Source organism: Clavelina lepadiformis, chromosome 3, assembly GCF_947623445.1.
Source record: "Clavelina lepadiformis chromosome 3, kaClaLepa1.1, whole genome shotgun sequence".
In the NCBI taxonomy this organism is placed as follows: domain Eukaryota; kingdom Metazoa; phylum Chordata; class Ascidiacea; order Aplousobranchia; family Clavelinidae; genus Clavelina; species Clavelina lepadiformis.
In genome coordinates this window covers 4,205,628-4,232,167 of record NC_135242.1, presented here as the reverse complement: position 1 = coordinate 4,232,167, position 26,540 = coordinate 4,205,628, and the positions used below count along the sequence as shown (strand labels likewise).

At 35.4% G+C, this 26,540-nt stretch overlaps 1 protein-coding gene across 6 annotated transcripts in view; it reads left to right on the top strand.

Moving 5' to 3' along the window:
- Positions 1-297: 297 nt before the first annotated feature.
- The window catches only part of LOC143450530 (uncharacterized), a 54,576-nt gene continuing 28,333 nt past the window's right edge, over positions 298-26,540 (top strand). Inside the window, exons 1-21 of one of the 6 annotated variants that reach the window (XM_076951119.1) lie at positions 298-438; positions 6,301-6,455; positions 6,536-6,635; positions 6,915-7,086; positions 7,173-7,294; positions 7,481-7,768; positions 8,056-8,253; positions 8,959-9,150; positions 9,285-9,454; positions 9,707-9,821; positions 10,405-16,062; positions 16,134-16,219; positions 16,341-16,503; positions 16,650-16,810; positions 16,919-17,036; positions 17,167-17,313; positions 17,380-17,493; positions 17,605-18,015; positions 18,102-18,314; positions 18,649-18,773; positions 19,074-19,789. In XM_076951119.1, the coding sequence (XP_076807234.1) occupies positions 363-438; positions 6,301-6,455; positions 6,536-6,635; positions 6,915-7,086; positions 7,173-7,294; positions 7,481-7,768; positions 8,056-8,253; positions 8,959-9,150; positions 9,285-9,454; positions 9,707-9,821; positions 10,405-16,062; positions 16,134-16,219; positions 16,341-16,503; positions 16,650-16,810; positions 16,919-17,036; positions 17,167-17,313; positions 17,380-17,493; positions 17,605-18,015; positions 18,102-18,314; positions 18,649-18,773; positions 19,074-19,196 (8,907 nt within the window). In that variant the 5' untranslated portion in view covers positions 298-362 and the 3' untranslated portion in view covers positions 19,197-19,789. Of the gene's footprint in view, positions 439-6,300; positions 6,456-6,535; positions 6,636-6,914; positions 7,087-7,172; positions 7,295-7,480; positions 7,769-8,055; positions 8,254-8,958; positions 9,151-9,284; positions 9,455-9,706; positions 9,822-10,404; positions 16,063-16,133; positions 16,220-16,340; positions 16,554-16,649; positions 16,811-16,918; positions 17,037-17,166; positions 17,314-17,379; positions 17,494-17,604; positions 18,016-18,101; positions 18,315-18,648; positions 18,774-19,073; positions 19,790-26,540 lie in introns of those variants that run through there. The other 5 variants (XM_076951118.1, XM_076951117.1, XR_013114723.1 and 2 more) reach the window with 5 other exon arrangements.

Genomic DNA, 26,540 nt, shown 5'->3' with positions numbered 1-26,540 from the left:
AAAACACCCAAAAAATAAAAGGTATTTAGGTTGAAAGCTGGGCTATTATTTATCAGTCTGCTGTAAACTTATTTATTTGTCTTTATAAGAACAGTTGACATTTACATCAGCTACATTTAAAAATACTTGTTATAAGGTGTAAAACTACATAAAATGTTTTGTAGTGATACATTTGTTTCACGAAAATGGTTATGTCGGAAAAAACCTCTCTGAATAGGTTTTAGGCCTATTGGGTTCTGACGTAAATAGGCCTACAGTATAAGGTAACATTGAGCTGGTAAATTTTTGATGTTTTTCAGAATGACAATTTGATGACTTAATAATACCATTTATAGGCCTAGTTAAAAAATACTAAATTTGAAATGGAAAAGTTGGTTACTTGGTTTATACTTATGTGTTTCCATATACAGCATCAGAATGCTTCCGGGCAGTTGGCAGGTTCGGTACATTTATCTTTTTATTTGTCGATGATTATTATTATTAATAATTTTAAAGGAACGTTTTGTTAAAAAGATGGTATTCACTTATTTGAGTTTTGATTACAAAAAAGCAAATGTTAATTAATTCAACCGCCATTTTCAATTTTTTTTTTCTATATTTACCGTGATGTATGGGTACTACTTAACGTAACTACTTAAAGGCTTTGTGTGCGGAATCATGTAGAAAATGATCTATAGGTTTAGTACACTGATATACGACGTATATAAATAGCATTCTTCTCATAGACTATAATGAAGAAACGTAGCGAAAAAAACACCACAGCCGGTTTTACTTTTGATAAATACCCGTATACCGATTTGTTCCCATATTTAACATTTCTTTCTTTTATCACACTTTGATTGATTGGATTAGAAGCCAGTGAGTGTAGCCAACTGCTTGTTTTATAGAATTTAGTGGTAATGTTTTACAGTGCTTTTGCATTTGGTGAAACCTAAAAGGTTTACATTTAAAAACCGTTTTGTTGTTTCTATGTTTCTCATGGACACTGATAATGCCGTCAAGTGAAACATATACATCTAATAACATATTAAAGTCAACGGATCTGTGAATTGCGTTTGCAATTATTGCTTATTGTGAAATATCGTATGCTTTATATGTTTTATTACTTATATATCATTCAAAACATTTAAAATCAAAGTATCAAACTCTTTCCGTTAAAATTTCACTACGTTTCTAAAATTTATAAATAAACTAGTTGGCAATTATTTTACTTAGGGAAAAACCCGATAAAGAAAACGAGACGTCGATCTACCATTCATTTTATCTTCGCCTTAATTGCTGCAATCAGTGGCGGGTAATCTTACTGGGCGCCTTGAGTGGCTCAAACTACTGCTCTCCTTTTTATACTTTAAATGCGTAAATGTTACTTTCTTTGCGTTTTTTAAAGTAAAGTTATTCCTTAATCCCTTTCTTCCTTACACTTGCGTCAGATCGTGAGTCAGATACTAGATGTGCAATACAACTAACATCATATTACCGGTACCATAGTGAAAAGTGCGGCACCTGCTCGCACGAGATTCATCAATGTTTAAGTCGAACTTTTTTACTTCACGCCGATTTGTAATAAATAAATGAAAACACTGGTTGTTTAAACTGCAATTTATAATGAATAAACAAAAAATTAATTCTTGGGTGCACGCCATCACCCCAAAATGTCTATCTTGCTAGCTAGCTAGCTTTCTCGTCGAAAAGTACTTTCATATTTTCCTGTCAGGTAGGTATACATTAAAATGTTTAAAGGAATATATTATGAAATATTACTGTGGCGTTTGGATATCATCAAATTATAATTGACACTTTTAAAAGGCGGTTTTTGCATTCTCTCTGGCTGGAATTAAGTAAATGTTAAAACAGACGTATTTATCGTGTTAATCTCTTATTCAAACAAGAAATTCAGAACCGACATATTTAACGCAGATTGAAGTGTTTCAAATAGCATTGTTTTCACGGCGTAAAGTTTGAGTGTACTTGAAAACGTTCAGATAACGTACAATGCGACACGTGGTTTATGGTAGCAAGGTATTGTTTTAGTATCTTTAATCAAATCGTGGTTTCAAACCAATATGTGATATAGTAAGTGTGTCAAGTGGTTTTTCTGTACTGGTGTAAAATCGATTTGAATTCTTTGTGATGAAAAGCTTAGAATAACATGGACACATGTACACGTGTGATAGCAGTTAATTTGGCACTACCTCATTGGTCAATATTTTAGTATATAAAACAAGTGTTGGATTTAAATGGCTCTCTTGGAAATTCTCTCTTCTCGGAGTTATTTCCCTTGTTCTGCTAAATTGAAGTTATTACTGAATTACTATGAAAATGGGATCATGGTGTAAATATTGCTAATTCGATATCCTAATTCGGACAAGTTATTCGGACAATATAGCAAATTTGAACTTATGAAGTTGGTGTTGATTTAAGAAGCAATATAGAGACAGTAAACAACGGAGTCAAAGACAATCATAGGAGTCAGACAATAAAACTGAAAGACTGGGTTTGGCTTAGGCCATCCCAAAACCATTACCACACCAATTTATGGGATTTTGCGGTGTGGTAATGGTTTTGGGATGGCCTAAGCCAAACCCAGTCTTTCAGTTTTATTGTCTGACTCCTATGATTGTCTTTGACTCCGTTGTTTACTGTCTCTATATTGCTTCTTAAATCAACACCAACTTCATAAGTTCAAATTTGCTATATTGTCCGAATAACTTGTCCGAATTAGGATATCGAATTAGCAATATTTACACCATGATCCCATTTTCATAGTAATTCAGTAATAACTTCAATTTAGCAGAACAAGGGAAATAACTCCGAGAAGAGAGAATTTCCAAGAGAGCCATTTAAATCCAACACTTGTTTTATATACTAAAATATTGACCAATGAGGTAGTGCCAAATTAACTGCTATCACACGTGTACATGTGTCCATGTTATTCTAAGCTTTTCATCACAAAGAATTCAAATCGATTTTACACCAGTACAGAAAAACCACTTGACACACTTACTATATCACATATTGGTTTGAAACCACGATTTGATTAAAGATACTAAAACAATACCTTGCTACCATAAACCACGTGTCGCATTGTACGTTATCTGAACGTTTTCAAGTACACTCAAACTTTACGCCGTGAAAACAATGCTATTTGAAACACTTCAATCTGCGTTAAATATGTCGGTTCTGAATTTCTTGTTTGAATAAGAGATTAACACGATAAATACGTCTGTTTTAACATTTACTTAATTCCAGCCAGAGAGAATGCAAAAACCGCCTTTTAAAAGTGTCAATTATAATTTGATGATATCCAAACGCCACATTACCATAAGATGCCGAATTGAAATTGGTTATTTGAATAAACTTTCTAGATTTTAACACTTTATAATCTACCAAGCAAACCTGTAGCGCTTATCGTTGCAGTTTTCAGAACTAGACTAACTGCAACGCATACAAGTTAAATTATTTTCTTTTTTCTTGTGCTCAAGTTAAGCTATTTTCAATGAAAAACATGCCCTCTGTTGCAAATAGTTAGTTTAACTATTCTATAGCTATTCATCAGTTGCAGATCATCGTTAGCTTGATTGCTGAATCGGCAAAGCATTTTTTTCGAGAAAGAACATGGTGATATTTATTGGCTACATATCGCAGATCAATGCTCAATGAAAATGGCTTTTAGGTTTGCAGCAAACGCATTACAGCATATTCAGTTTGTGACCTTATTTCACTTGGCCTATGTTTTTATGAGTTTTGAAATATACGTTACAGTGTGTAGGCCATATAACCTTATGAAGGTCATCTTTTTGCCCATGTTTTGTGATGTGATAAGGCTGTTTCTCTCCATTAATCTTTGTGTTTATGCTTGCTAATCCACTTGGTACTTGATGTATATGCTTTTGCTTTTCTGAATTGCATTTTTAGATGTAGTGGAAAGGTGCATAAAGTGGACCACTTAAGCTTTAAACTGAATGATTATTTTGACTTATATGTAAATAAATTCTGGTTTATATGAAGCGTAAAGAATTTATGTGATGATATACAGTCGAAACGGTTTAATATCGTAGTTTTATCTGTAAGCGTTTTCTTTTTATAAACTGCTTACCAAAGCCCACTTTACCCCACCAGGGTTGGGTAAAGGCACAAAAGATGAGCGAGCTACTGTGCATGTTTTCATTTGTACTATTAGGGCTGGCAATTGTTTCTATTGCAACTTTCGGACTTCCTTGAGCACTGCACGAAGTTGTGGGCATGTCCATATTAGGATGCAATTGCTCGATTGTTGATGAGTTACGCTTATTTCCAGGTGTTGGATCATCCAATGGTACTAGTTCATCATACAAAACTGGTTCATTTGTTAAAAAAAGAGATTGCTATATCAGTTGTTTCTGCAGGTGCGAAATCAACATCATTAAAAACGTTACGATCAGGAGGAAAATTGTCGTTTTGTTAAAACCATTAATGGCGTTTGAGGTAGTAGCATGTGGCATTACAAAAAAGCTGCCCATTTGGTATTGCGTTACGCTTCTTCCTGGATTAGCACGAAGGAACTTTTCAATTTCCTGCGAGTAGAAAGTGTTTAGTGGCGCACTAAAAGCAATATCTAACGGCTGCAACTTATGACTACAATGTGGAGGTAGGCATAAAACCTCAACATAGTTCTCCCGAGCCAATTCAACAAACTGTAGATTTTTAGTGTGGGTTACGTGTCCATCCGAAATTGGAAGTAGTGGTTCATCTTCTGATTATAAAATCCAGAAAATGGCGAAACAATGAAGTAAAAAATTCTGTCTGCATCCACCATGAAGGATGGCAGGCATACCTAGTCCCTGGAGGAGCCCCATCAAGAAGCTCCGGTTTCATTAGTTTTCTAGGAAAAATTAAAAATGGTGGAACAAAGTTTCCACCAACAGACATGCAAACAACAGCTGTGCACCAAACTCCTCTTTATGCTAATATAAAGCTGACAACCTGTTTCCTTCCTTTGCATGCGAATATTTTAGACTTTTTTGTTTGTACAGTAGTGATACCATTTTCGCCTACATTGTAAACTTGATGAGCTTTGAATAGTTTTTTATCATATTCTGGTGTAAGCAGGTCAAAAATCTTTCCTGCGCTTACTTTGTTAATTCCTCTGGCCCGGGTAGCTGAAGTTGTTTTCGACGCAAGAAGGCTTATTTTCAGATTGCAGAGAAGAAATTCGCTTAACCTGTCCTTTTTCTGCTTGTTGCTGTTGAATTTGTGTTGCACACCGTTTTTTGTGGCAAGTTGAAATACCAGTTTCTGAAGATTTTTTCTTGTGATGCCAAATAATCTTTGCTCCAGTTGAAGGACATGTTGAACGAGTTCTTTCTTTTAGTATTCAGTAAAATCACAACAATAACATACAAACACTTTGGCAGATTCTTTTGTTGTGCTTTGAATAGACTCATCCTCCGCAGACTTGCTGCTCCAACTCTGCTGGTTTGATTTTCTTGCTTAAGCTCGACCTATTACTATGCTAGGGTACTCAATTAGGCTCTAATTACTATCTTTACAACTTTATCTTAATCAACAATTGCCATAAAATCTGCAAAAACAAATTGGTTTAACAAACTAAAATTTGTTGGGGTAAAGTGGACTCCTTCTGGTCCACTTTACCCGTTCTGGCAGTACTGAGTTTCTCCAACTTTTCTGACCTTGCCTGACTTTTTAACCTAAAATGACTCAACCTGCTAAAATGCTAAAGATTCTTCACCTTCGTTATTCGATTCAACACGATATGAAACCCTACTAATAGTTCGAAAACTGCTCTTGCCTTCTTACCAATAATAACATCAGAGTATGCCAAAATCAATCTTTCCCAAACAAATTTAGAACAAGCAACTAAATTACCAGAAACTACATGACAGACAGTATGGTCATGGCTAAATAATTACCAGAGTTTCCAATTAACCTTGTTACATCACAAGAAAATAATTAATCTGGGTGGTCCACTTTACCCAGGTGGTCTGCTTTATGTATCTTTCCCCTATTGTATCTATATTTCTGAACACTGTATTTCTAATAACTCAATTATTATTTATTGGTTATTGATAATTTTATGTTAAATATATTAAATTAATTTTATTGTGGTCAGTACTTCTGTGCCTCTTAAAATTTGGTGCCTAGGGCAGCGGCATCTCTTGTCTCGCTAATATTACATCACACGTGACAGGCGAAAAAATGTACCGACGTGGATGATCGCGAATGAACTAACAATTAAATTAAAGCGGAATAGTATTAATAAGCTCACTGTATTTTTATAACCAAAGTGTAACTTGCTTTTAGCACCCTCTTCACTGGCAATCAGCGGCGTCACATCGGAGTCGTTTACAGCAATCTTTGACTCAGTGTCTAGTGCAACGTCGTACGAAGTGTCATATACTGCTCAGCATGACTCAACAAATACTGGCAGTGTGAATATTACTGCAAACTATACAACGGTAAAATATTTTACAAACTATTTGGATAAATAATAAATTTTGTTGTAGATTGTTGGTGACTGTTTTATTTTTTCACTAAGGTTACTGGACTTGCTTCGAATCTCAATTATGATGTCAGAGTAAGAGCATTCCTGTCAGATGTGGCTGGAAATTACAGCACAACTGTGAGAGCTCGAACAGGTATGATTCAAAGAAAGTTTTATTTAAAAATGCACTGATTACAGAACATAGTATACAACTATGCATATCCTGATAACAAGTTTTTGTTAAATTGCATATATCTATGTATTAATTATCATAAAAAAGTTTCAGAACTATTAACCAACTGCACATCTTCTAAAAGTAATACCAAGACTGACTTCACCTTTTTTGTCTTGAATTAATAAATTAAAGTTTGGGCTTTATCAGTGTTTTGAGCGGATTATTAATAAATAAATTCAAGTTTGGTTATATTTTCAGCACCATCTGGTTCTTCAATCTTGCAAGTGATAACAACACCAACTTATATAACCGTATTTCTTGAGGAAACACCGGGAGCAAGCAAATGGGAGGTGGAATATTCAGGTGGAGGAAACACTTCAACAATAATTGTTCCTGATGATGTTCCATCCATGACTAACCACATAGCAATGTAAGTTAGACTTAAAATAATTTATAAATGAAATCAAACCTGTTTGAAAATTAGATGCATTATTATTATCATGCCTTACTATGCAGAATTTCATCATTTTTACCTAATACAAGTTATACGTTGAGAGCAAGAGTAAGTCAGATTAATGGTGACACAAATTACAATGTTACTCAAAGTCCTTATGGAACTTCTACTGAAATAACAACTGGTAAATAAAATATGAAAATTATATAATAATTAGATTTTATTGCAATAAATCTAAACAATATCCAGTCACTATGTAATTGTTTAAACAGACGTTTTTGTTTTCTTTTTCTTTTTAATATTGGTTTAATGGTGTTTTTTTACACTGCAATGATTAATATTTTGTAAACGATCCCGTTTTCTTCTGCAGACAAAGTCAGTGCATTTGGACGTGTCCAGTTGATAACTCGATCTTATACTTCAACTGACAACACCAACACAGCACTGAAGACAGAGATTGCAACAGAGTTGTTGAACGCTTATCAGAGTGTTGCAAGCAATGTTGTTGATGTCTCTGTTGTTGAGCTTGAGAACGGATCAGGAAATATTCTTTGTCATCATGAGATTGTGTTGAATGATCAAACTTCACCCCCAAATATATCTGCTTTAACTTTGAGTAATGCAACTTTGTACAATGGCAGCTCCGTGAGATTTGATGGTAAGTTTTAAAGCCAAATCTGTTTTATACTTATCTTTTGTATTCTTTTTTTAAATTGCATTAGAATTGAATAGAATTGAATAAACACAACTATTGCATTAGAATTGAATAGAAACTTAAGTCTGTAAAAATAGTTTTTTTTTGAAGTTGCTGAACACTTTTTTAAATTTCAAATTATTGCCCTCGATCTGATCATTGTTCGAAGCGGGAGAACGTTTCAATCCGGGTAATGTCTGGAGACCATTTTCTTGATAAATAAACACTTAACATTTTCATTTTTTTTACAGTGGATGAAAGTTTTAATGTGGAAAAGTTTGGAGATGATTTTGATATACAATATGCTGATGGAACACCTTGCCCAGGCTCTTTATCACCATCCAGAGTTTGGACATTATATGATAAAAATGGAAGCATTTCTTCAACTGAATTACCAAATGCCGATAACGCTATAGATGGTGTAAGCTCTGTGACCTTTGCAGATACAGGTATCAACCAAGTGTTTTAAACAGTAATTTAGATTAGAAATCTTTAAGCAAACCCAGGGACCCCCTAGTCAGCGACTGGATTGTGCAAGGGTTCAATAAATTTCTAGTAGTCAAAAAAATGGTGAAATGTTTGGGAGGAAAAAACACGGGACATAAACTCAATAGACATAAAGTCAATAAACTCTTAAAGATGAAAAAATGTCATTGGTTGGAATAAACGAAAACGATGATTGTTAACAACGCACATGTTATAAAGAACAGCACACACATAGGGTTTTTTCTAAGATAAGACGTGTTATTACCATTTACCAGAAGTTAGATTTTGGGTCTATTTTACAAACATGTAACCATTTTTAGTTTATTTACCATTCATAGTAACTTTCTTAAAGTTAAATGAAGAGATTGGTTGTGAGCTCTTTACAACTTTTTTATGTAATTGAAAAATATTTAGCTTTTCAACATGCAAAGGTTGATTTGATATCAAGGTTACTACGATTGAAAACGTTTTTGGTCTATTGTTTAGAATTTTAGACGAAAAATAGCCTGAATTATTCAACACTTTGCAAAATTTAATAAGCTATTATCTTTAGACATAAAATGGGGCTAGTATTTCGTTGTTTTTCATAACTTATATGTTTACAAATTGCCTTTATATTTTTATCACTTATCACTGATAGTTGTTAATCACTTTTATACTGTTTTTAGGTGTCACTGCTTCTTCTTCTACCATTTTGCTTCCCTTCTCACAAAACACCATATATGGAATAAAGCAGGAATATCTGATCAAAACTTGTCCTGATGGTGATAATTCTACTTTATATTACAACAGAGTGCATGGGGCCAATGGTGCATTCACAAATGTTGAAGCTAACAAGTACACAATCATACACACAACAAGTTAGCAGATAATCATGTTTTTTCATCAATATACTAACAGTGATTTCATATCATATTCTATCAACTTATGAAGAGCTAAACCAAATGTAATTAAAAAGCTGTTGGTAACGTCATGACATGTTTATATGTTCCAGACGTGCAATCAATTGGTTCCATCACTTACACCAGAGCAGCAAGTGGAACTGAAGTGACTTTGAATGTCCCAGGAGATTTAATACAAAGAGCTTTTCGGTATACTTTTGATGTGGCTGGACTTGTTACTACTTTGTCACAAAGTGACTTAGATAGTTCCACTACATATTTGGTTGGTGCCCCGGATCTATGAGATGCTTTTTATTGCTGTTATATTAAATTTACATTTTCTGATTATAAAATACACGTTAGATTAAATAGTATTTTAACAAATTACTTTTTTCCAACCCTTTTAAACACATGCTTATGTTGCTTATTTCATTTTTTGTCGTTTCCCGCTTGGTTCAGTGTACAGACTTTTAAAATTTACAATCCCAATTTTTTTATGATAAATTTGTTATGTTTCAATTTTCTTTGCCCTTAGGTGTCGTTAACCGGCTTACCCCAGGATGCAGCCTCAGATGTTACCATGGAAGTGAGAGCCAGAGGTGCCGATAGCTCCACTTTTACTGCCAGCAGAACTGTTACAGTCACTACAGGTATTGAAAGTTTGAAACTAACTGTAACTTAGCTATGGAGTTTCAGCTGACATGTTCTGTTCTATTACAAGTGTTAACTTTTTGTGTGAGGTTGTTTTTTTATGAATACTGTAAAGTGAAATTTCAGGAGTTGAGTGTGGAAACCCAGAAGTATTTACAAAAAACACTCAGCCAAAAAACTAGCATTAATTTTGCTCGTACATAGTTTAAGTTTTAAGTACCTGTTTTAAGCTGAGCTTTTTATCAATACGATTTGAGCAATCTGTGAGTGGAGTAATCCACAGCAATGCAGGGTATTTTTCAGCATAATATTATGCGAAAACAAAAAAAGATTAATGTCCTCAATAAAAATGTACACAACATATGTACAACATGTATTCACCACACAGCCAAATACATATTTACAACCAAAGCCCATCTCTTAGCTCCATTAACCAATAACTTGAGCTATGACCACAGTGCAGCCGTATTTTACCTTGCTTTTTAAAATAAGTTAAATAATGTTGAGTGATAAGCAACATCTGTTCTTTTAATTTCATAACTATACATAATAACTAATAACTTAGACCAAAATGTTTTACAGATAAAAATGAATGTGCAGTCCGCGTAAGCAATTGTGACACAAACGCGTCATGTGACAATTTTGTGACTAATTTTACGTGCACCTGCAATGATGGATACAGTGGGAATGGTACCACATGTAATGATATTGATGAATGCACCAACATGACTGATAACTGTCATGAAAATGCAAATTGCACTAATACTGATGGAAGTTACACTTGTACATGCAATGATGGATATACTGGGAATGGTACCACATGCAGTGATATTGATGAATGCACCGACATGACCGATAACTGTCATGAAAATGCAAATTGCACTAATACTGATGGAAGTTACACTTGTACTTGCATTGATGGATATACTGGGAATGGTACCACATGCAGTGATATTGATGAATGCACCAACATGATCGATAACTGTCATGAAAATGCAAATTGCACTAATACTGATGGAAGTTACACTTGTACTTGCAATGATGGATATACTGGGAATGGTACCACATGCAGTGATATTGATGAATGCACCGACATGACTGATAACTGTCATGAAAATGCAAATTGCACAAACACTGATGGAAGTTACACTTGTACTTGCAATGATGGATATACTGGGAATGGTACCACATGCAGTGATATTGATGAATGCACCGACATGACCAATAACTGTCATGGAAATGCAAATTGCACTAATACTGATGGAAGTTACACTTGTACTTGCAATGATGGATATACTGGGAATGGTGTCACATGCCGTTATATTGATGAATGCACCGACATGACTGATAACTGTCATGAAAATGCAACTTGCATTAACACTGGTGGTCTTTTTACTTGTATTTGCTATGATGGATATACTGGGAATGGTACCACATGCAGTGATATTGATGAATGCACCGACATGACCGATAACTGTCATGAAAATGCAAATTGCACTAATACTGATGGAAGTTACACTTGTACTTGCAATGATGGATATACTGGGAATGGTACCACATGCAGTGATATTGATGAATGCACCAACATGACCGATAACTGTCATGAAAATGCAAATTGCACTAATACTGATGGAAGTTACACTTGTACTTGCATTGATGGATATACTGGGAATGGTACCACATGCAGTGATATTGATGAATGCACCAACATGATCGATAACTGTCATGAAAATGCAAATTGCACTAATACTGATGGAAGTTACACTTGTACTTGCAATGATGGATATACTGGGAATGGTACCACATGCAGTGATATTGATGAATGCACCGACATGACTGATAACTGTCATGAAAATGCAAATTGCACAAACACTGATGGAAGTTACACTTGTACTTGCAATGATGGATATACTGGGAATGGTACCACATGCAGTGATATTGATGAATGCACCGACATGACCAATACCTGTCATGGAAATGCAAATTGCACTAATACTGAAGGAAGTTACACTTGTACTTGCAATGATGGATATACTGGGAATGGTGTCACATGCCGTTATATTGATGAATGCACCGACATGACCGATAACTGTCATGAAAATGCAACTTGCATTAACACTGGTGGTCTTTTTACTTGTATTTGCTATGATGGATATGCTGGGAATGGTACCACATGCAGTGATATTGATGAATGCACCGACATGACCGATAACTGTCATGAAAATGCAAATTGCACTAATACTGATGGAAGTTACACTTGTACTTGCAATGATGGATATACTGCGAATGGTACCACATGCAGTGATATTGATGAATGCACCGACATGACCGATAACTGTCATGAAAATGCAAATTGCACTAATACTGATGGAAGTTACACTTGTACTTGCAATGATGGATACAGTGGGAATGGTACCACATGCAGTGATATTAAAGAATGCACCAACATGACTGATAACTGTCATGAAAATGCAAATTGCACAAATACTGAAGGAAGTTACACTTGTACTTGCAATGATGGATATAGTGGGAATGGTACCACATGCAGTGATATTGATGAATGCACCGACATGACCGATAAATGTCATGAAAATGCAAATTGCACTAATACTGATGGAAGTTACACTTGTACTTGCAATGATGGATATACTGGGAATGGTGCCACATGCAGTGATATTGATGAATGCATCAACATGATTGATAACTGTCATGAAAATGCAAATTGCACTAATACTGATGGAAGTTACACTTGTACTTGCAATGATGGATACAGTGGGAATGGTACCACATGCAGTGATATTGATGAATGCACTGACATGACCGATAACTGTCATGAAAATGCAAATTGCACTAATACTGATGGAAGTTACACTTGTACTTGCAATGATGGATATAGTGGGAATGGTACCACATGCAGTGATATTGATGAATGCATCAACATGATTGATAACTGTCATGAAAATGCAAATTGCACTAATACTGATGGAAGTTACACTTGTACTTGCAATGATGGATATACTGGGAATGGTACCACATGCAGTGATATTGATGAATGCACCGACATGACTGATAACTGTCATGAAAATGCAAATTGCACTAATACTGATGGAAGTTACACTTGTACTTGCAATGATGGATATACTGGGAATGGTACCACATGCAGTGATATTGATGAATGCACCGACATGACCGATAACTGTCATGGAAATGCAAATTGCACTAATACTGAAGGAAGTTACACTTGTACTTGCAATGATGGATATACTGGGAATGGTGTCACATGCCGTTATATTGATGAATGCACCGACATGACCGATAACTGTCATGAAAATGCAACTTGCGTTAACACTGGTGGTCTTTTTACTTGTATTTGCTATGATGGATATACTGGGAATGGTACCACATGCAGTGATATTGATGAATGCACCGACATGACCGATAACTGTCATGAAAATGCAAATTGCACTAATACTGATGGAAGTTACACTTGTACTTGCAATGATGGATATACTGCGAATGGTACCACATGCAGTGATATTGATGAATGCACCGACATGACCGATAACTGTCATGAAAATGCAAAATGCACTAATACTGATGGAAGTTACACTTGTACTTGCAATGATGGATATACTGGGAATGGTGCCACATGCAATGATATTAAAGAATGCACCAACATGACTGATAACTGTCATGAAAATGCAAATTGCACAAATACTGAAGGAAGTTACACTTGTACTTGCAATGATGGATATAGTGGGAATGGTACCACATGCAGTGATATTGATGAATGCACCGACATGACCGATAACTGTCATGAAAATGCAAATTGCACTAATACTGATGGAAGTTACACTTGTACTTGCAATGATGGATACAGTGGGAATGGTACCACATGCAGTGATATTGATGAATGCACTGACATGACTGATAACTGTCATGAAAATGCAAATTGCACTAATACTGATGGAAGTTACACTTGTACTTGCAATGATGGATATAGTGGAAATGGTACCACATGCAGTGATATTGATGAATGCATCAACATGATTGATAACTGTCATGAAAATTCAAATTGCACTAATACTGATGGAAGTTACACTTGTACTTGCAATGATGGATACAGTGGGAATGGTACCACATGCAGTGATATTGATGAATGCATCAACATGATTGATAACTGTCATGAAAATGCAAATTGCACTAATACTGATGGAAGTTACACTTGTACTTGCAATGATGGATATAGTGGGAATGGTACCACATGCAGTGATATTGATGAATGCATCAACATGATTGATAACTGTCATGAAAATGCAAAATGCACTAATACTGAAGGAAGTTACACTTGTACTTGCAATGATGGATACAGTGGGAATGGTACCACATGCAGTGATATTAAAGAATGCACCAACATGACTGATAACTGTCATGAAAATGCAAATTGCACAAATACTGAAGGAAGTTACACTTGTACTTGCAATGATGGATATAGTGGGAATGGTACCACATGCAGTGATATTGATGAATGCACCGACATCACTGATAACTGTCATGAAAATGCAAATTGTACAAACACTGATGGAAGTTTTACTTGTATATGCGCTGATGGATATTGTGGGAATGGTGTCACATGCAGTGATCATGATGAATGCACTGGCATGACCGATAATTGTCATGAAAATGCAAATTTCACTAATACTGATGGAAGTTACACTTGTACTTGCATTGATGGATATAGTGGGAATGGTACCACATGCAGTGATATTGATGAATGCACTGACATGACTGATAACTGTCATGAAAATGCAAATTGCACTAATACTGATGGAAGTTACACTTGTACTTGCAATGATGGATATAGTGGAAATGGTACCACGTGCAGTGATATTGATGAATGCATCAACATGATTGATAACTGTCATGAAAATGCAAATTGCTCTAATACTGATGGAAGTTACACTTGTACTTGCAATGATGGATATAGTGGGAACGGTACCGCATGCAGTGATATTGATGAATGCATCAACATGATTGATAACTGTCATGAAAATGCAAATTGCACTAATACTGATGGAAGTTACACTTGTACGTGCAATGATGGATATAGTGGGAATGGTACCGCATGCAGTGATATTGATGAATGCATCAACATGATTGATAACTGTCATGAAAATGCAAATTGCACAAACACTGATGGAAGTTTTACTTGTATATGCGCTGATGGATATTGTGGGAATGGTGTCACATGCAGTGATATTGATGAATGCATCAACATGATTGATAACTGTCATGAAAATGCAAATTGCTCTAATACTGATGGAAGTTACACTTGTACTTGCAATGATGGATATAGTGGGAACGGTACCGCATGCAGTGATATTGATGAATGCATCAACATGATTGATAACTGTCATGAAAATGCAAATTGCACAAACACTGATGGAAGTTTTACTTGTATATGCGCTGATGGATATTGTGGGAATGGTGTCACATGCAGTGATCATGATGAATGCACTGGCATGACCGATAATTGTCATGAAAATGCAAATTTCACTAATACTGATGGAAGTTACACTTGTACTTGCATTGATGGATATAGTGGGAATGGTACCACATGCAGTGATATTGATGAATGCACTGACATGACTGATAACTGTCATGAAAATGCAAATTGCACTAATACTGATGGAAGTTACACTTGTACTTGCAATGATGGATATAGTGGAAATGGTACCACATGCAGTGATATTGATGAATGCATCAACATGATTGATAACTGTCATGAAAATGCAAATTGCTCTAATACTGATGGAAGTTACACTTGTACTTGCAATGATGGATATAGTGGGAACGGTACCACATGCAGTGATATTGATGAATGCATCAACATGATTGATAACTGTCATGAAAATGCAAATTGCACTAATACTGATGGAAGTTACACTTGTACGTGCAATGATGGATATAGTGGGAATGGTACCACATGCAGTGATATTGATGAATGCATCAACATGATTGATAATTGTCATGAAAATGCAAATTGCACTAATACTGATGGAAGTTACACTTGTACTTGCAATGATGGATATAGTGGGAATGGTACCACATGCAATGATACAGATGAATGTGCCCTTAATACAGATAACTGCCATAAAAATTCAACTTGCATTAACACTGGTGGTCTTTTTACTTGTATTTGCAATGAAGGGTTTATTGGAAATGAAACTTATTGTAAAGGTAATGCTGTAATTTTTGTATTTTTATGTATTTTGATTATTTTTTTATGTTTTCCTTTATATTATTTTCAGAGATTGTCATTCCTATTTTGTCAATATCGAATGTATCAGTTTCAGGCTTTTTTCTTTTATGGGATTTTGATTTTCATTTTGGAGTAGTAAGTTTAACTGCTGTAGTTGTACATTGCAAAATATTTGTCACCATTTTAATTTAGAAAAATTTTCATTTCAATTTTGATTTGAATTTCAGTTCCTGAAATTTTATACATTTCATTACAGGTTTCTTTGAGCTACCTTAATATGGTAATCAAGAATTATAATGTCAGTACATCACCTTTGCGTATATTCGGATTTGAGTCGGGAAGAAACTACTCCATTGATTTAGTCTCAACTATTTTTGAAAACTTTCCTGTAGAATCTGAGAGAATTTACCAGATGACTTGTAAATTTACACGTGGAAATGTTAAAAGTCTTGTTATTTGTATGAGACTGGTACAGTCTTTTTAAACTGATGTCATTAAGATTCATAGATATCTTTCCATTATTTCACTTATGTTACTTTGTATTTTATTTTTATATTTACTGTAGTGCCAGATGCTATTGGTGATGTCCAAGTCGATTCTGTGACAAGCAGTTCCTTATCATTGAGTTGGCAGGTGGTGCAAGGTGCCAGTAGTTATGATATAACAGTTTCTATGCTTATCAGCCGAAAAAGAAAAAAACGCCAGGCTGAATCTATGATGAAAACAGTAAGAATAGCTTTTGATTCACATTCACACACACATTCATGAGTATTATTTCTCTCTATTCTACTTCCTTTTTTTAGTATACAATGAACTTGTCGTTTGTGATTACAGGTGGTTGGCTCAAATGCAATAATAGATGGCCTAGAAGCTGGAACACCATATGAAATAGGCATAGCATCAGCAAATGATGGTGGCATTGGCGCTTCCACTATGATTAGAATTTCAACAAGTTAGTGAGACAATGACAACAATATCTCATAAAAACATGTTGTTGTAACCAATTGTTGAAGTTACTTTAAGTCTAAACATGAAAATTACATCATGCGCTAAAATTGCATGTTTTTTTGCATTTTTACCAGGTCCCACCTCTCCTAATAGTATCAGAGTTGAATTCTATAACAACACTGCTGCCAACATTACATGGGATCACAGCAAAGGATCTGCATATTACAACATGACCTTAAAAACATTGGATGAGATGCAGTTTTTGGAAGACAACACAACTGGTAAATGAATTTATAACTTAGTTGAATGTACATGCATTACTGATTGATTATCATTTTATATTAAAGGTTTATCGTATTTTGTGAATACCTTGAATCCATTGCTCGCTTACCAAGTTATGCTAAAGGCATGTACAGACATGGGTTGGTGCAGTGACACTGCGATTACAGTTTTGGAGCCAAGTAAATTGCTTATGTTGCTATCAAAGTGTACATATTTCTGAACAGCTGGGTATACTACTTGCCTGTTTCATAACAATAGTTTTTTTTTTTAAATACGTACTATGCTTACAGTGTGCGAGTTCAATCCATGCGATCCTGACCAGTCATGCAATGATAATGCGACAAACATCGTTTGTGATTGTCTTCCTGGTTTTATGAAAAATGAGGAAAACGCCTGCATAGACATCAATGAATGTTTAAATAATACATTGCACAGTTGTCATGTTAATGCAACTTGCATGAACACGCATGGCAGTTATAACTGCTTGTGCAAATCTGGATTTCTCAGAAATGGTACAACATGTATTGACATCGATGAATGTGCAAATTCTTCTTTGAACAACTGTGGTAGTAGCGTCACCTGCATTAACACTCTTGGAAATTACACCTGCTGTGATGCTAGATCGCGTGATCTTGTCTGTTCTCCAGAAAGCATTGCAAGATCTTGTACACCAGACAAAGTGTGCACATTGGATCCTGATAGTATGTACAGTATTAACCAAGCCATTTTTTGTTTAAGATAGTTTGCATGCAACATGTCACCTTGTCAGTACTTTTCTTCATTTCAGACACAACAGCTTTGGTTTATAATTGCTCTTGTCAAATGGAGCGGGTGTCGTCCTGTTTGGGTTTGGGATCAGTCGTGAGATGTAATTATGATTATTGTTCCAACGACAGTTCATCGTGTGGTTCAAACTTCAGATGCTTGTCTAGCTTAGGAACCGGCTTTTCCTGTGTCTGTGAAGCATCTTATTACTTTGAGAATGGCGAATGCAAACAAGGTATGGAATAGTAAGAAAGTAACCTTATGCTGAATTTATCAGTTATAGAAAATCCCAACTCTCTGAAAATAAAGTTTTGCATAATCCAAAGTAACTTAACTAGTCAGTGCAAGTTCGCAATACGTGCCCAATTACCTATGTACGTTGTGCCAATTTTCGTGAACTCAAAGCTATTAAACCTGTGTCATGAGTTTTATGTTAACGAGCTTTCACAGAACATGTTAATGAAGCAGTATGACGTTGTGTTCCAATTTAGTTTTATAATATAACTGAGAAACTAAGTGATACTTATGTGATTACGTTATAAAAACTCTATTGTGTCTGTTTTCATCAGTTTCCCCATCATTAATCCCTGTCTATGTTTGGGTGCTCGTTGCTTTGGGCATTCTGTTCTTCATTCTTGGAGGATTCGTTTTGTGGTATTGTCTCAATAAACACAGGAAAACTCAACAGGATCTTGTATGTCGTTTTACTTTTATCTTTTAGACTGTATTTAACCTTTGTGATTTTTAGTGTAGTTAGATTTCACTAACATACGATGTTTTTTATCAAAAATAAGTTTGTTTAATGCAAACACAGTTTGAGCAACGGAATTGATTGTTGCGGTATTGTATCTTTTTAACTACTATCAACCATTTTAAATACAATTTTAAACGTATTTTGACTTTAGTACAGTATTTCGATTTTAGAACCGCCTATGTAGGGCTAAATGAATGCGAAACACCTTAGAAAGGTTGAATCATAATTTTTTTGTTTAAGCATCAAAATCCACCCGTAACCGGGCAGCAGTTTGAATCAGCATTACCAACTTATAAACAAATTCCAGTTGCGAAATCACGCGGTGTAGACTTGATCAAAGAAAACCTGCCCAGGTTAATGTAGAAGAAAAACATTCAGTGCTTCTACTCAAGAAAGTGATGGTATCTTTGGCAGTTTTGCCTCCCTCAAAAAGTGTAACGATGAATCTTTTTCAATGCAACTCTAACCGGACTCAGATACTGAAGCATTACCAAAGAACATAGCCGAGGAGTCGAACAAAACCCAATGAAAAACTCTTGAAACATCTGATATTTCTTAATCAGAGGTGTCATGAGGAATACCCGGCCGCATTTGTTGTTATTGCCGTTCTGCCTACCATGTGAGAAAACGAGAAACGGCTTTAGAAAATGTCAGTTTGCTATTTATACGTTATCTTGTTTGATTCCAGGCAAATATTAGTGCAAAGGCTAACTGTATATGTGCTGTATATGCAAATTGTATGCTTGTGTTGATATTGAACGAGATTACATTAAATTCTTCCGTGTCGCTGAACTTTATGCAATTTTCTGTCATATGCGGAAACACGATTACGCTACGTAATCAGCTTGATTTTGTGCTATTTTCGAAAATACTAACATTTTGCACTAATTTTTGTTATTGGAAACCATACTAAGCAACAGTGATTGTTTGCGCGATTAAAGTACAAAACTAGTCCAGGTAAAAGTTACTGAAAAAAGCGACTCAAGTCAAACCAACTCCTACTAAAGCAAACCAACCAGAAAAGAAGAACATGCAAGACAATATCAGTCAATCAATCAGTTTATTTCTCGTCAAAAGCACGGTGGAGAGAGAAAATCAAGTTTCTAACACGCGCCAATGAACAGGAAAAAGTGACAATGCCGAAAAGGCTTAAAACGCGCTCAAGAGAAATAACATTAAAATTTGCTAGTAACAACAAGCACGGCCACTAAACATATAATTATTTAAATCTATATATAAGCACAGCAACTATGTACATCGCACACCGAATCAAGTTTTTGGGAAGATCAAGAATAACTGGAGGTCAACCTGCGTTAATCTTAGGCTGTAGTTAACTCTAAGGCTGTTTTCCAACACTTAGAGTCTTAGACACAGCTCCTTTTACAAAGCGATGAACTCTCAGAACTACATTTCATTGATAACGATTTGGTATCTGGTTGTCTATAACCTTTTGTCAAATCATCACAAAGAATAAATAATGTAATGGACGTATCACCATTGCGTGTATTTGGTAGGTCTGTCAAACCATAGCTTCCGTTTTACGCTATTTTAAAAAATCAACCACTTGCAAGCATTGGCAAAAGAATACTATAGATAAGCTCTTAGAGATTAGTAGTACTTGGAAATGCAGTTAAGAAATTAATACGTGAGAATTACCAATTGGGCAAGTTGAACAAATTAATCAAATTATTTCAACGCTGGGTGTCGCTAGCAACCTTTAGGAAAGTTAGTTACATAAAAGCTGCAAGCTATAAAATGCAGACCCGGCATTTTCTTTAAATCGAAAATATCTTATGTTTGCTTTAAAGTGTGTATCTAGTTGTCAAAAGTGGTTCTACATCAACTACCCTGGACAGTATTCTCAAAGAAAGTGCGCATTCTTAACGTGGAGTAGAGAAAGCACTAAAACATTTACTGGCGTTATTTTTGTCAAACAAATAACCTATAATTTTTACCGTCATATTTATGTTGCCTGTAAAGAAAAATTATTTCTTTCTCCACAAAAACAAAACATAGAGACTTAAGACAATGTATTAAAGAGAGACAATGACTTAGACAATGACAATGACTTAGAGACAATGTATTAAAAACTTTGTAATTTATAGATATTAGCACTCTATATGCTTATCTATTGATTATACTTTTGAAAATAAAGCCTATTAATTTTTATTTCAAAAAAAAAACAATAAAACAGTATTTGCTGTCATTACAAATGACTAAAAACTACACAATATCGCAAATTTCAAACCACACTAGTTGTGTATGTTGCTTTTCAGCGCAAGTGTAAGCCAACTCTGCAAACGTACAAAAAATTCATTACGGCATGCAATTGTGAAGATACCGCTCTGCCAAATAGAGAAAAAGAAACATTTGACGACACTAAACTTAGTTGGTTACACGTATAGTATACAATTGGTTGTCAACATGATTACTTGTTCTGTTTGGTATATAGGCAAACTCAATCATGTCGTCTTGTTTCTGAGTATAACAGTACTATTGAAAGACTATAAGTTGTGTGTACTTTCGGAACTCTCTTACACAAACCAATCGTGCGAGGTTTCACTTCCATCTGGAGTTGCAGAATTTTTTAAAAACAAATTCGTTCAATATACGACATAGCATCGAGAAAAAGATTTTTGTATTTCATGGCTTGTGCACAAGCAAGTGTTGTTTCGTGCGAACCAACAGCCTTGACTGCTGGGAAATTCTTCCATAAATATAAGACTGTGTGCGATGGAAACACAGTTTTCTTTATTCTTGTTTTTCTTTTTATTTTGTTTGCTGTCTGTGATTTGAAATTGTCCGTTGTATTTTGCTATGGTTTTGGTAACGCTATAGTGTTTGTTACCATATAACATGCATGACCGATTTATTGACGACATACATCGTATATGCAAATAATGAAGCAAAATTCAAATTATGCTGATCTTATTTGAAAGGAAGATAATTTTGTACCTTTATTGGTTTTAGTCGATTTTAAATACTGTTGGATATTATCATACGATAGTACATAACTTTTTCCGAGAATCGCTTTGAGAAGATGCTTTTTATGACGCGTCCGAATGCAGATACCACTCATGACATCATCTGTTCAACATCACTCGGCACATCATAGAAGGACATTTGTACAAACGTTTGACGATTTGTATTATTGTCAGCAGGCTTTACTTTCATGTAAAAGGTGGAGTACACGAGAAATTGTTTTATCCACAGAGAAGTGTAAGAAATAAAACTCGACTATGTTTTGTGATGATGTTACATCTTCGAATCGTTACCCGCAGTCGACGATTTCGGAGTTCATATCTGGAAATAGACTTGATTACATCAAACACATGCCAATATAACAGGAGAGTTTTCACCAAGTCTTGCCGTCGTTGGAGTTACAGTATTTCACGATCAACATCCTGCTTCTTTTATGGCACCACGCAGGAAATTCGAGGATACCGTGTTGCCTATCAATTTGAAGTCACGTGCCACACATAGAAGCGTCGTTGGGATCTGCGTTACATTTAGATTTTACAACATGTTGCAAGCGTATTTGTAATCGACCAGCAATATGATAGGTTTTCAAAGAGTCATTCAACACGGTTTAACGCTGTAGACGAAAACTTAATTAAGCGCTTTGCCAACACATTCATTCTGCTTTTCCACGGTATTGTTTACTGGGTATTATCATGGACCGGATAGTATAGTATTTGGAATTTGCATGCAATTGCACTGCATAGAGGCAAACGTGTTTGTAAATTGGCAAAAATTTACTGAACCGAATTACATTAACACAATTACCAAAGTGAGATTTTAATAAAGCAACATTTAGCTTACAAATACAATGTATATAACCTCTAGAGTCCAGGCTGATCGACCACAACGGGTGTTCATTCCAAAATACCAAGCAAAATCATTCAGAACATTTTTATATGTAATTTATACACAGACAAATAGTCTTTTGTTGAATGTTTTGAGTGTGACCTGCGAATTAAATTTAAATTAAACGTATCACATACAACCTGCAAGTGATGGTCGTACAATAAATGTCAATCCTATTATTTTGAAACGTTCTAATTCAAGCTTATTTTTGAATAATAATGTTCAAAGTTTTTCGAACCGCCAATTAAGGCGCAATTATTCACGCTTCAATGCATGCAGTGCAACAACAGCGTTTATTGTACAAAAAGGCCAAAAATGTTTTCAAGAAAGCAATAGAAGATTGCAATTACAATTGATAGACAGATATTGCAATATTCTACCAAAAAACGCTGGTACGTGGTGATAAACAGCAAAATTGTTCGATATTTTTAGTGTTATTATGCATCAGCACGAACATGTACATCATACATTGAACACTCGCTGGATATTTATCGTAACACCGTTTCTTTGCGAGATTTGCACTGAAATACCCCACAGCAGCATATGGGCTATATCTACTAACGGTTATATCGGAGAAGTAAAAATACTTCAATTGAAGCTGGATGCGCTTCATAGGCTGCTGCAGTAAGTGCGTTTTACATTACTTTACTACCTTTACCTTATCTACCGTTTAAGGGAGGCGAACAACGGTTTAAAGCCTGCACGCGCTTTTAAATTTTTTCCACCGCCTTGCGCCATGTCGAAACCGGTCAAATTGCGGGATGTTTCCACAGACGCGCGTCATAAACTTCGTTCTCTGGACGACATATTTGTTCTAGTTCGCATTCGTCACGAGCACGTGAAGAAGACGTGACGCCGGGTCCGTTATATTTATACCTAGAAGCTGGCATACCAGAAGCTGGCATACCAGAAGGTGGAATACCAGAAGGTGGAATACCAGAAGGTGGAATCCAGAATGCGAACTATAGTTTTGCGCATCAGACTATAGTAGTAGCATAATAGGCCTACAAAGGCGGAAGGATGCGGAACGTTTTGAAGTGCTGTTGAGTCTCTTTTAGTGAGAAAACTTAATTCTGCCACAAAGGAAAAAGAAGGGAGTTTATGTTATAGGTTTATATCAATTCAAGGTTGCGCAAAACTTGAGAAAAAGGTTGAACAACTAAACCGCTTATACGATTGTTTCAAAAATAATGTTTTATTTCATTTTAAAAGACCTCTAAAATAGCCAATTTACAGGAGGCCTAAACACTCGTAAGTGTTTATATCAATATAATTATCTGGTGTGTAATGTGTTAATTGTATTGCCGAGATATAAGCTTATTTGTATTTATTTGCTTCTAAGTGTAAGCGTTGCCAAGTAAAAACCAATAAGCGCAGCCTATATATATATTCATAGATTTAGAACAATTTTATTGTTTAAACATCAAACCTGTGATCAGAAATGCTTGCGTATATTTAAAAGTTTGGGAATCCTTTCATCAATGTCGAACGATTTGGCTTGGTCATTTCACGCATGATTAGGCTAAGCATTAACATTTCGCCATTCTGATCTCAGCAGACAAGCATTTCGTCAAACTTGTTGGACGGTTTGTTAACGATATTAGTAGAGAAGGTTTTCTAAAAAAAACTTGTTTTTTATGACTTGTCGAGTTGCAGGCACCACGCATTACCTCATCTGTTTCACGTCATCCATCAGTATATCAAAGTAGACAATTTGTATAAACGTCTGAGGAGATGTATTTTACATGAAACTGACTTCACTGTAAGCTTTAACGTCGGATATAAATTTCTTATCTCAAAGAATTTTTAAAAATAAACTTCAACCAAATATTGTCATGAGTTTACATTCTTGAGATTTCATACATTCGCAACGCATCAACGGCAAGGGTATTATGGGTATATATTGACCGATAAAGACGGAGACCGCGATGGAAGACAGAGACCGATAACGGCGATCGATTTACGTCCAATACTCGTCGAGTCTTAAAAATAGGATTAAATTTCATTTTCTTGCTTTGGTTCCACAGTATACTCGACAACACGTCACACTTATGACACTATGCCAGATATTTGAGAAGGTCAAGTTGTTTCTCACGCATAGACGGCTTCAACGAATGCATGCTTAAAATTTACGATATAGTTGTGCTTTTGAAAACTGAGGCGTTTATTACATCCATCAAAGCATTTGATGGTAGCAGTGCAATGACGTATGACGTATGCTTGTAGCAGTACAATGTCCCCCACTAAATGAGTAGAATTACTTTAACCTTACACTAAACGAGTCGTATAAACTACAAACAAAATCGTTATTCGAAATTCTAAGATATCGCCTCGGAATTGGTGTAGCTTGTATAGACGATTATTCGGCATGTCCATTTAAAGCCAAAAACTACCGACCAAAACCATTTAGAATTTTATTTGTGCATGGGTTCAGTATGGATGAAAAAGATTTCTGTCAGATGATTTAGGCGTGACTATAGCGAAAGAAATTTGTTTCCCTGCTGTTCGTCGGTGGTTTTCTCTTGTTATCTCGTGATGAAACTTTTGTTTGTAAAAATTTACCGCTGAAAATTAGACTGTATAGAAGTTTTCATTTCAATAGAAAAATATAGTGATGACGCTTCATATACAAACTGCAAGTGTAGCTCATAGAATAAAGACGAATGTTGCTTTTAACTTGTTTCAAGATAACACAGTTCAAAACACCAATAACTGTGCTAGGGTGAAATGCACGCGTGAGTGTATGAATTATTTCGAATGTATGAGCTCGAATGTTTTATGAAAAAACTATTAGGGTTCTTGTTCTTATAGTAATTCTAGTCTATAGTGAGCAAAGATAAAGAGAAGCTGATTAAAGCATCAGTGAGGAAAAAAAATTCAAATTCAAGTTTGACAGTTAGCTTTATTGTTCACTTTACTGTTCTTTTTAGTGTCATGAGAAACAATCGTTCAAAAATATGCGTACGCGTTAAAGTTTAGCGTTTTTTGAAATCAGTTAACTGAAAGCATGCAAGTGAGTCTCTGGACACGCTTGACGGACGTTCATTGACCTGGTGAACATTAAGAAAAAAAAACGAAGCCTTCTTGAAAACGCCTTGATGAAGACGTATGGCGGATCTTATTTGTACCTCGAAGTTGTCACAGTTGCTTTGAGGACTGGTGAAATATATGGCAGTGTGGGTTGATTTAATTAAAGCATAATACGGCGAAGAAGACAAAGTCAGTGATTTATTGATTGACATCATCGGTCTAGACGGCTATAACGCGGCCAAAAAATTAAGAAACAAACACACTATACAGTCTAGTACAGAGGTTCGCAACCTTTTTAAGGAGACGTAAGTTTTCATCGTTTTAGATTTAGATCCAGCTTTTGCTACGGCACATTAGGCCAACAGGCTTTCGCGAACCACTGAAGTAAACTTGTTCCGCCAAACAAACAAAACATACCGGTAGTATTCAGCACCAAAAGTTACGAACTCTACCAACTTGCCAAAGAAAATCCTGCGTTTGGTTGCAGTTTTTAGATTGCACAGTATTGAATTCGTCTCATAGGTTGTTGTCAGTGATTGCGTTCTATTGCTAATGCTTGGCGTATCATTTTTTAATCTTTCGTCACGAATTTGATATGAAACAACCTGAACGAATCACGCGTTGTTATTTCGTTTTAAAAATCTTGATTTGAATACTTGATGACTAATCCACGTTGGTTTGCAGTTTTGAGCACGTTTAGTTGAAACCAAAACCAAGTCATCACATGATACATTAACAAAATGCTTAGTGCTTCAATACGAGTGGTAACAAATGAATTTTTTTGCAACCCAGAGGAAAATGCTCAGCGAC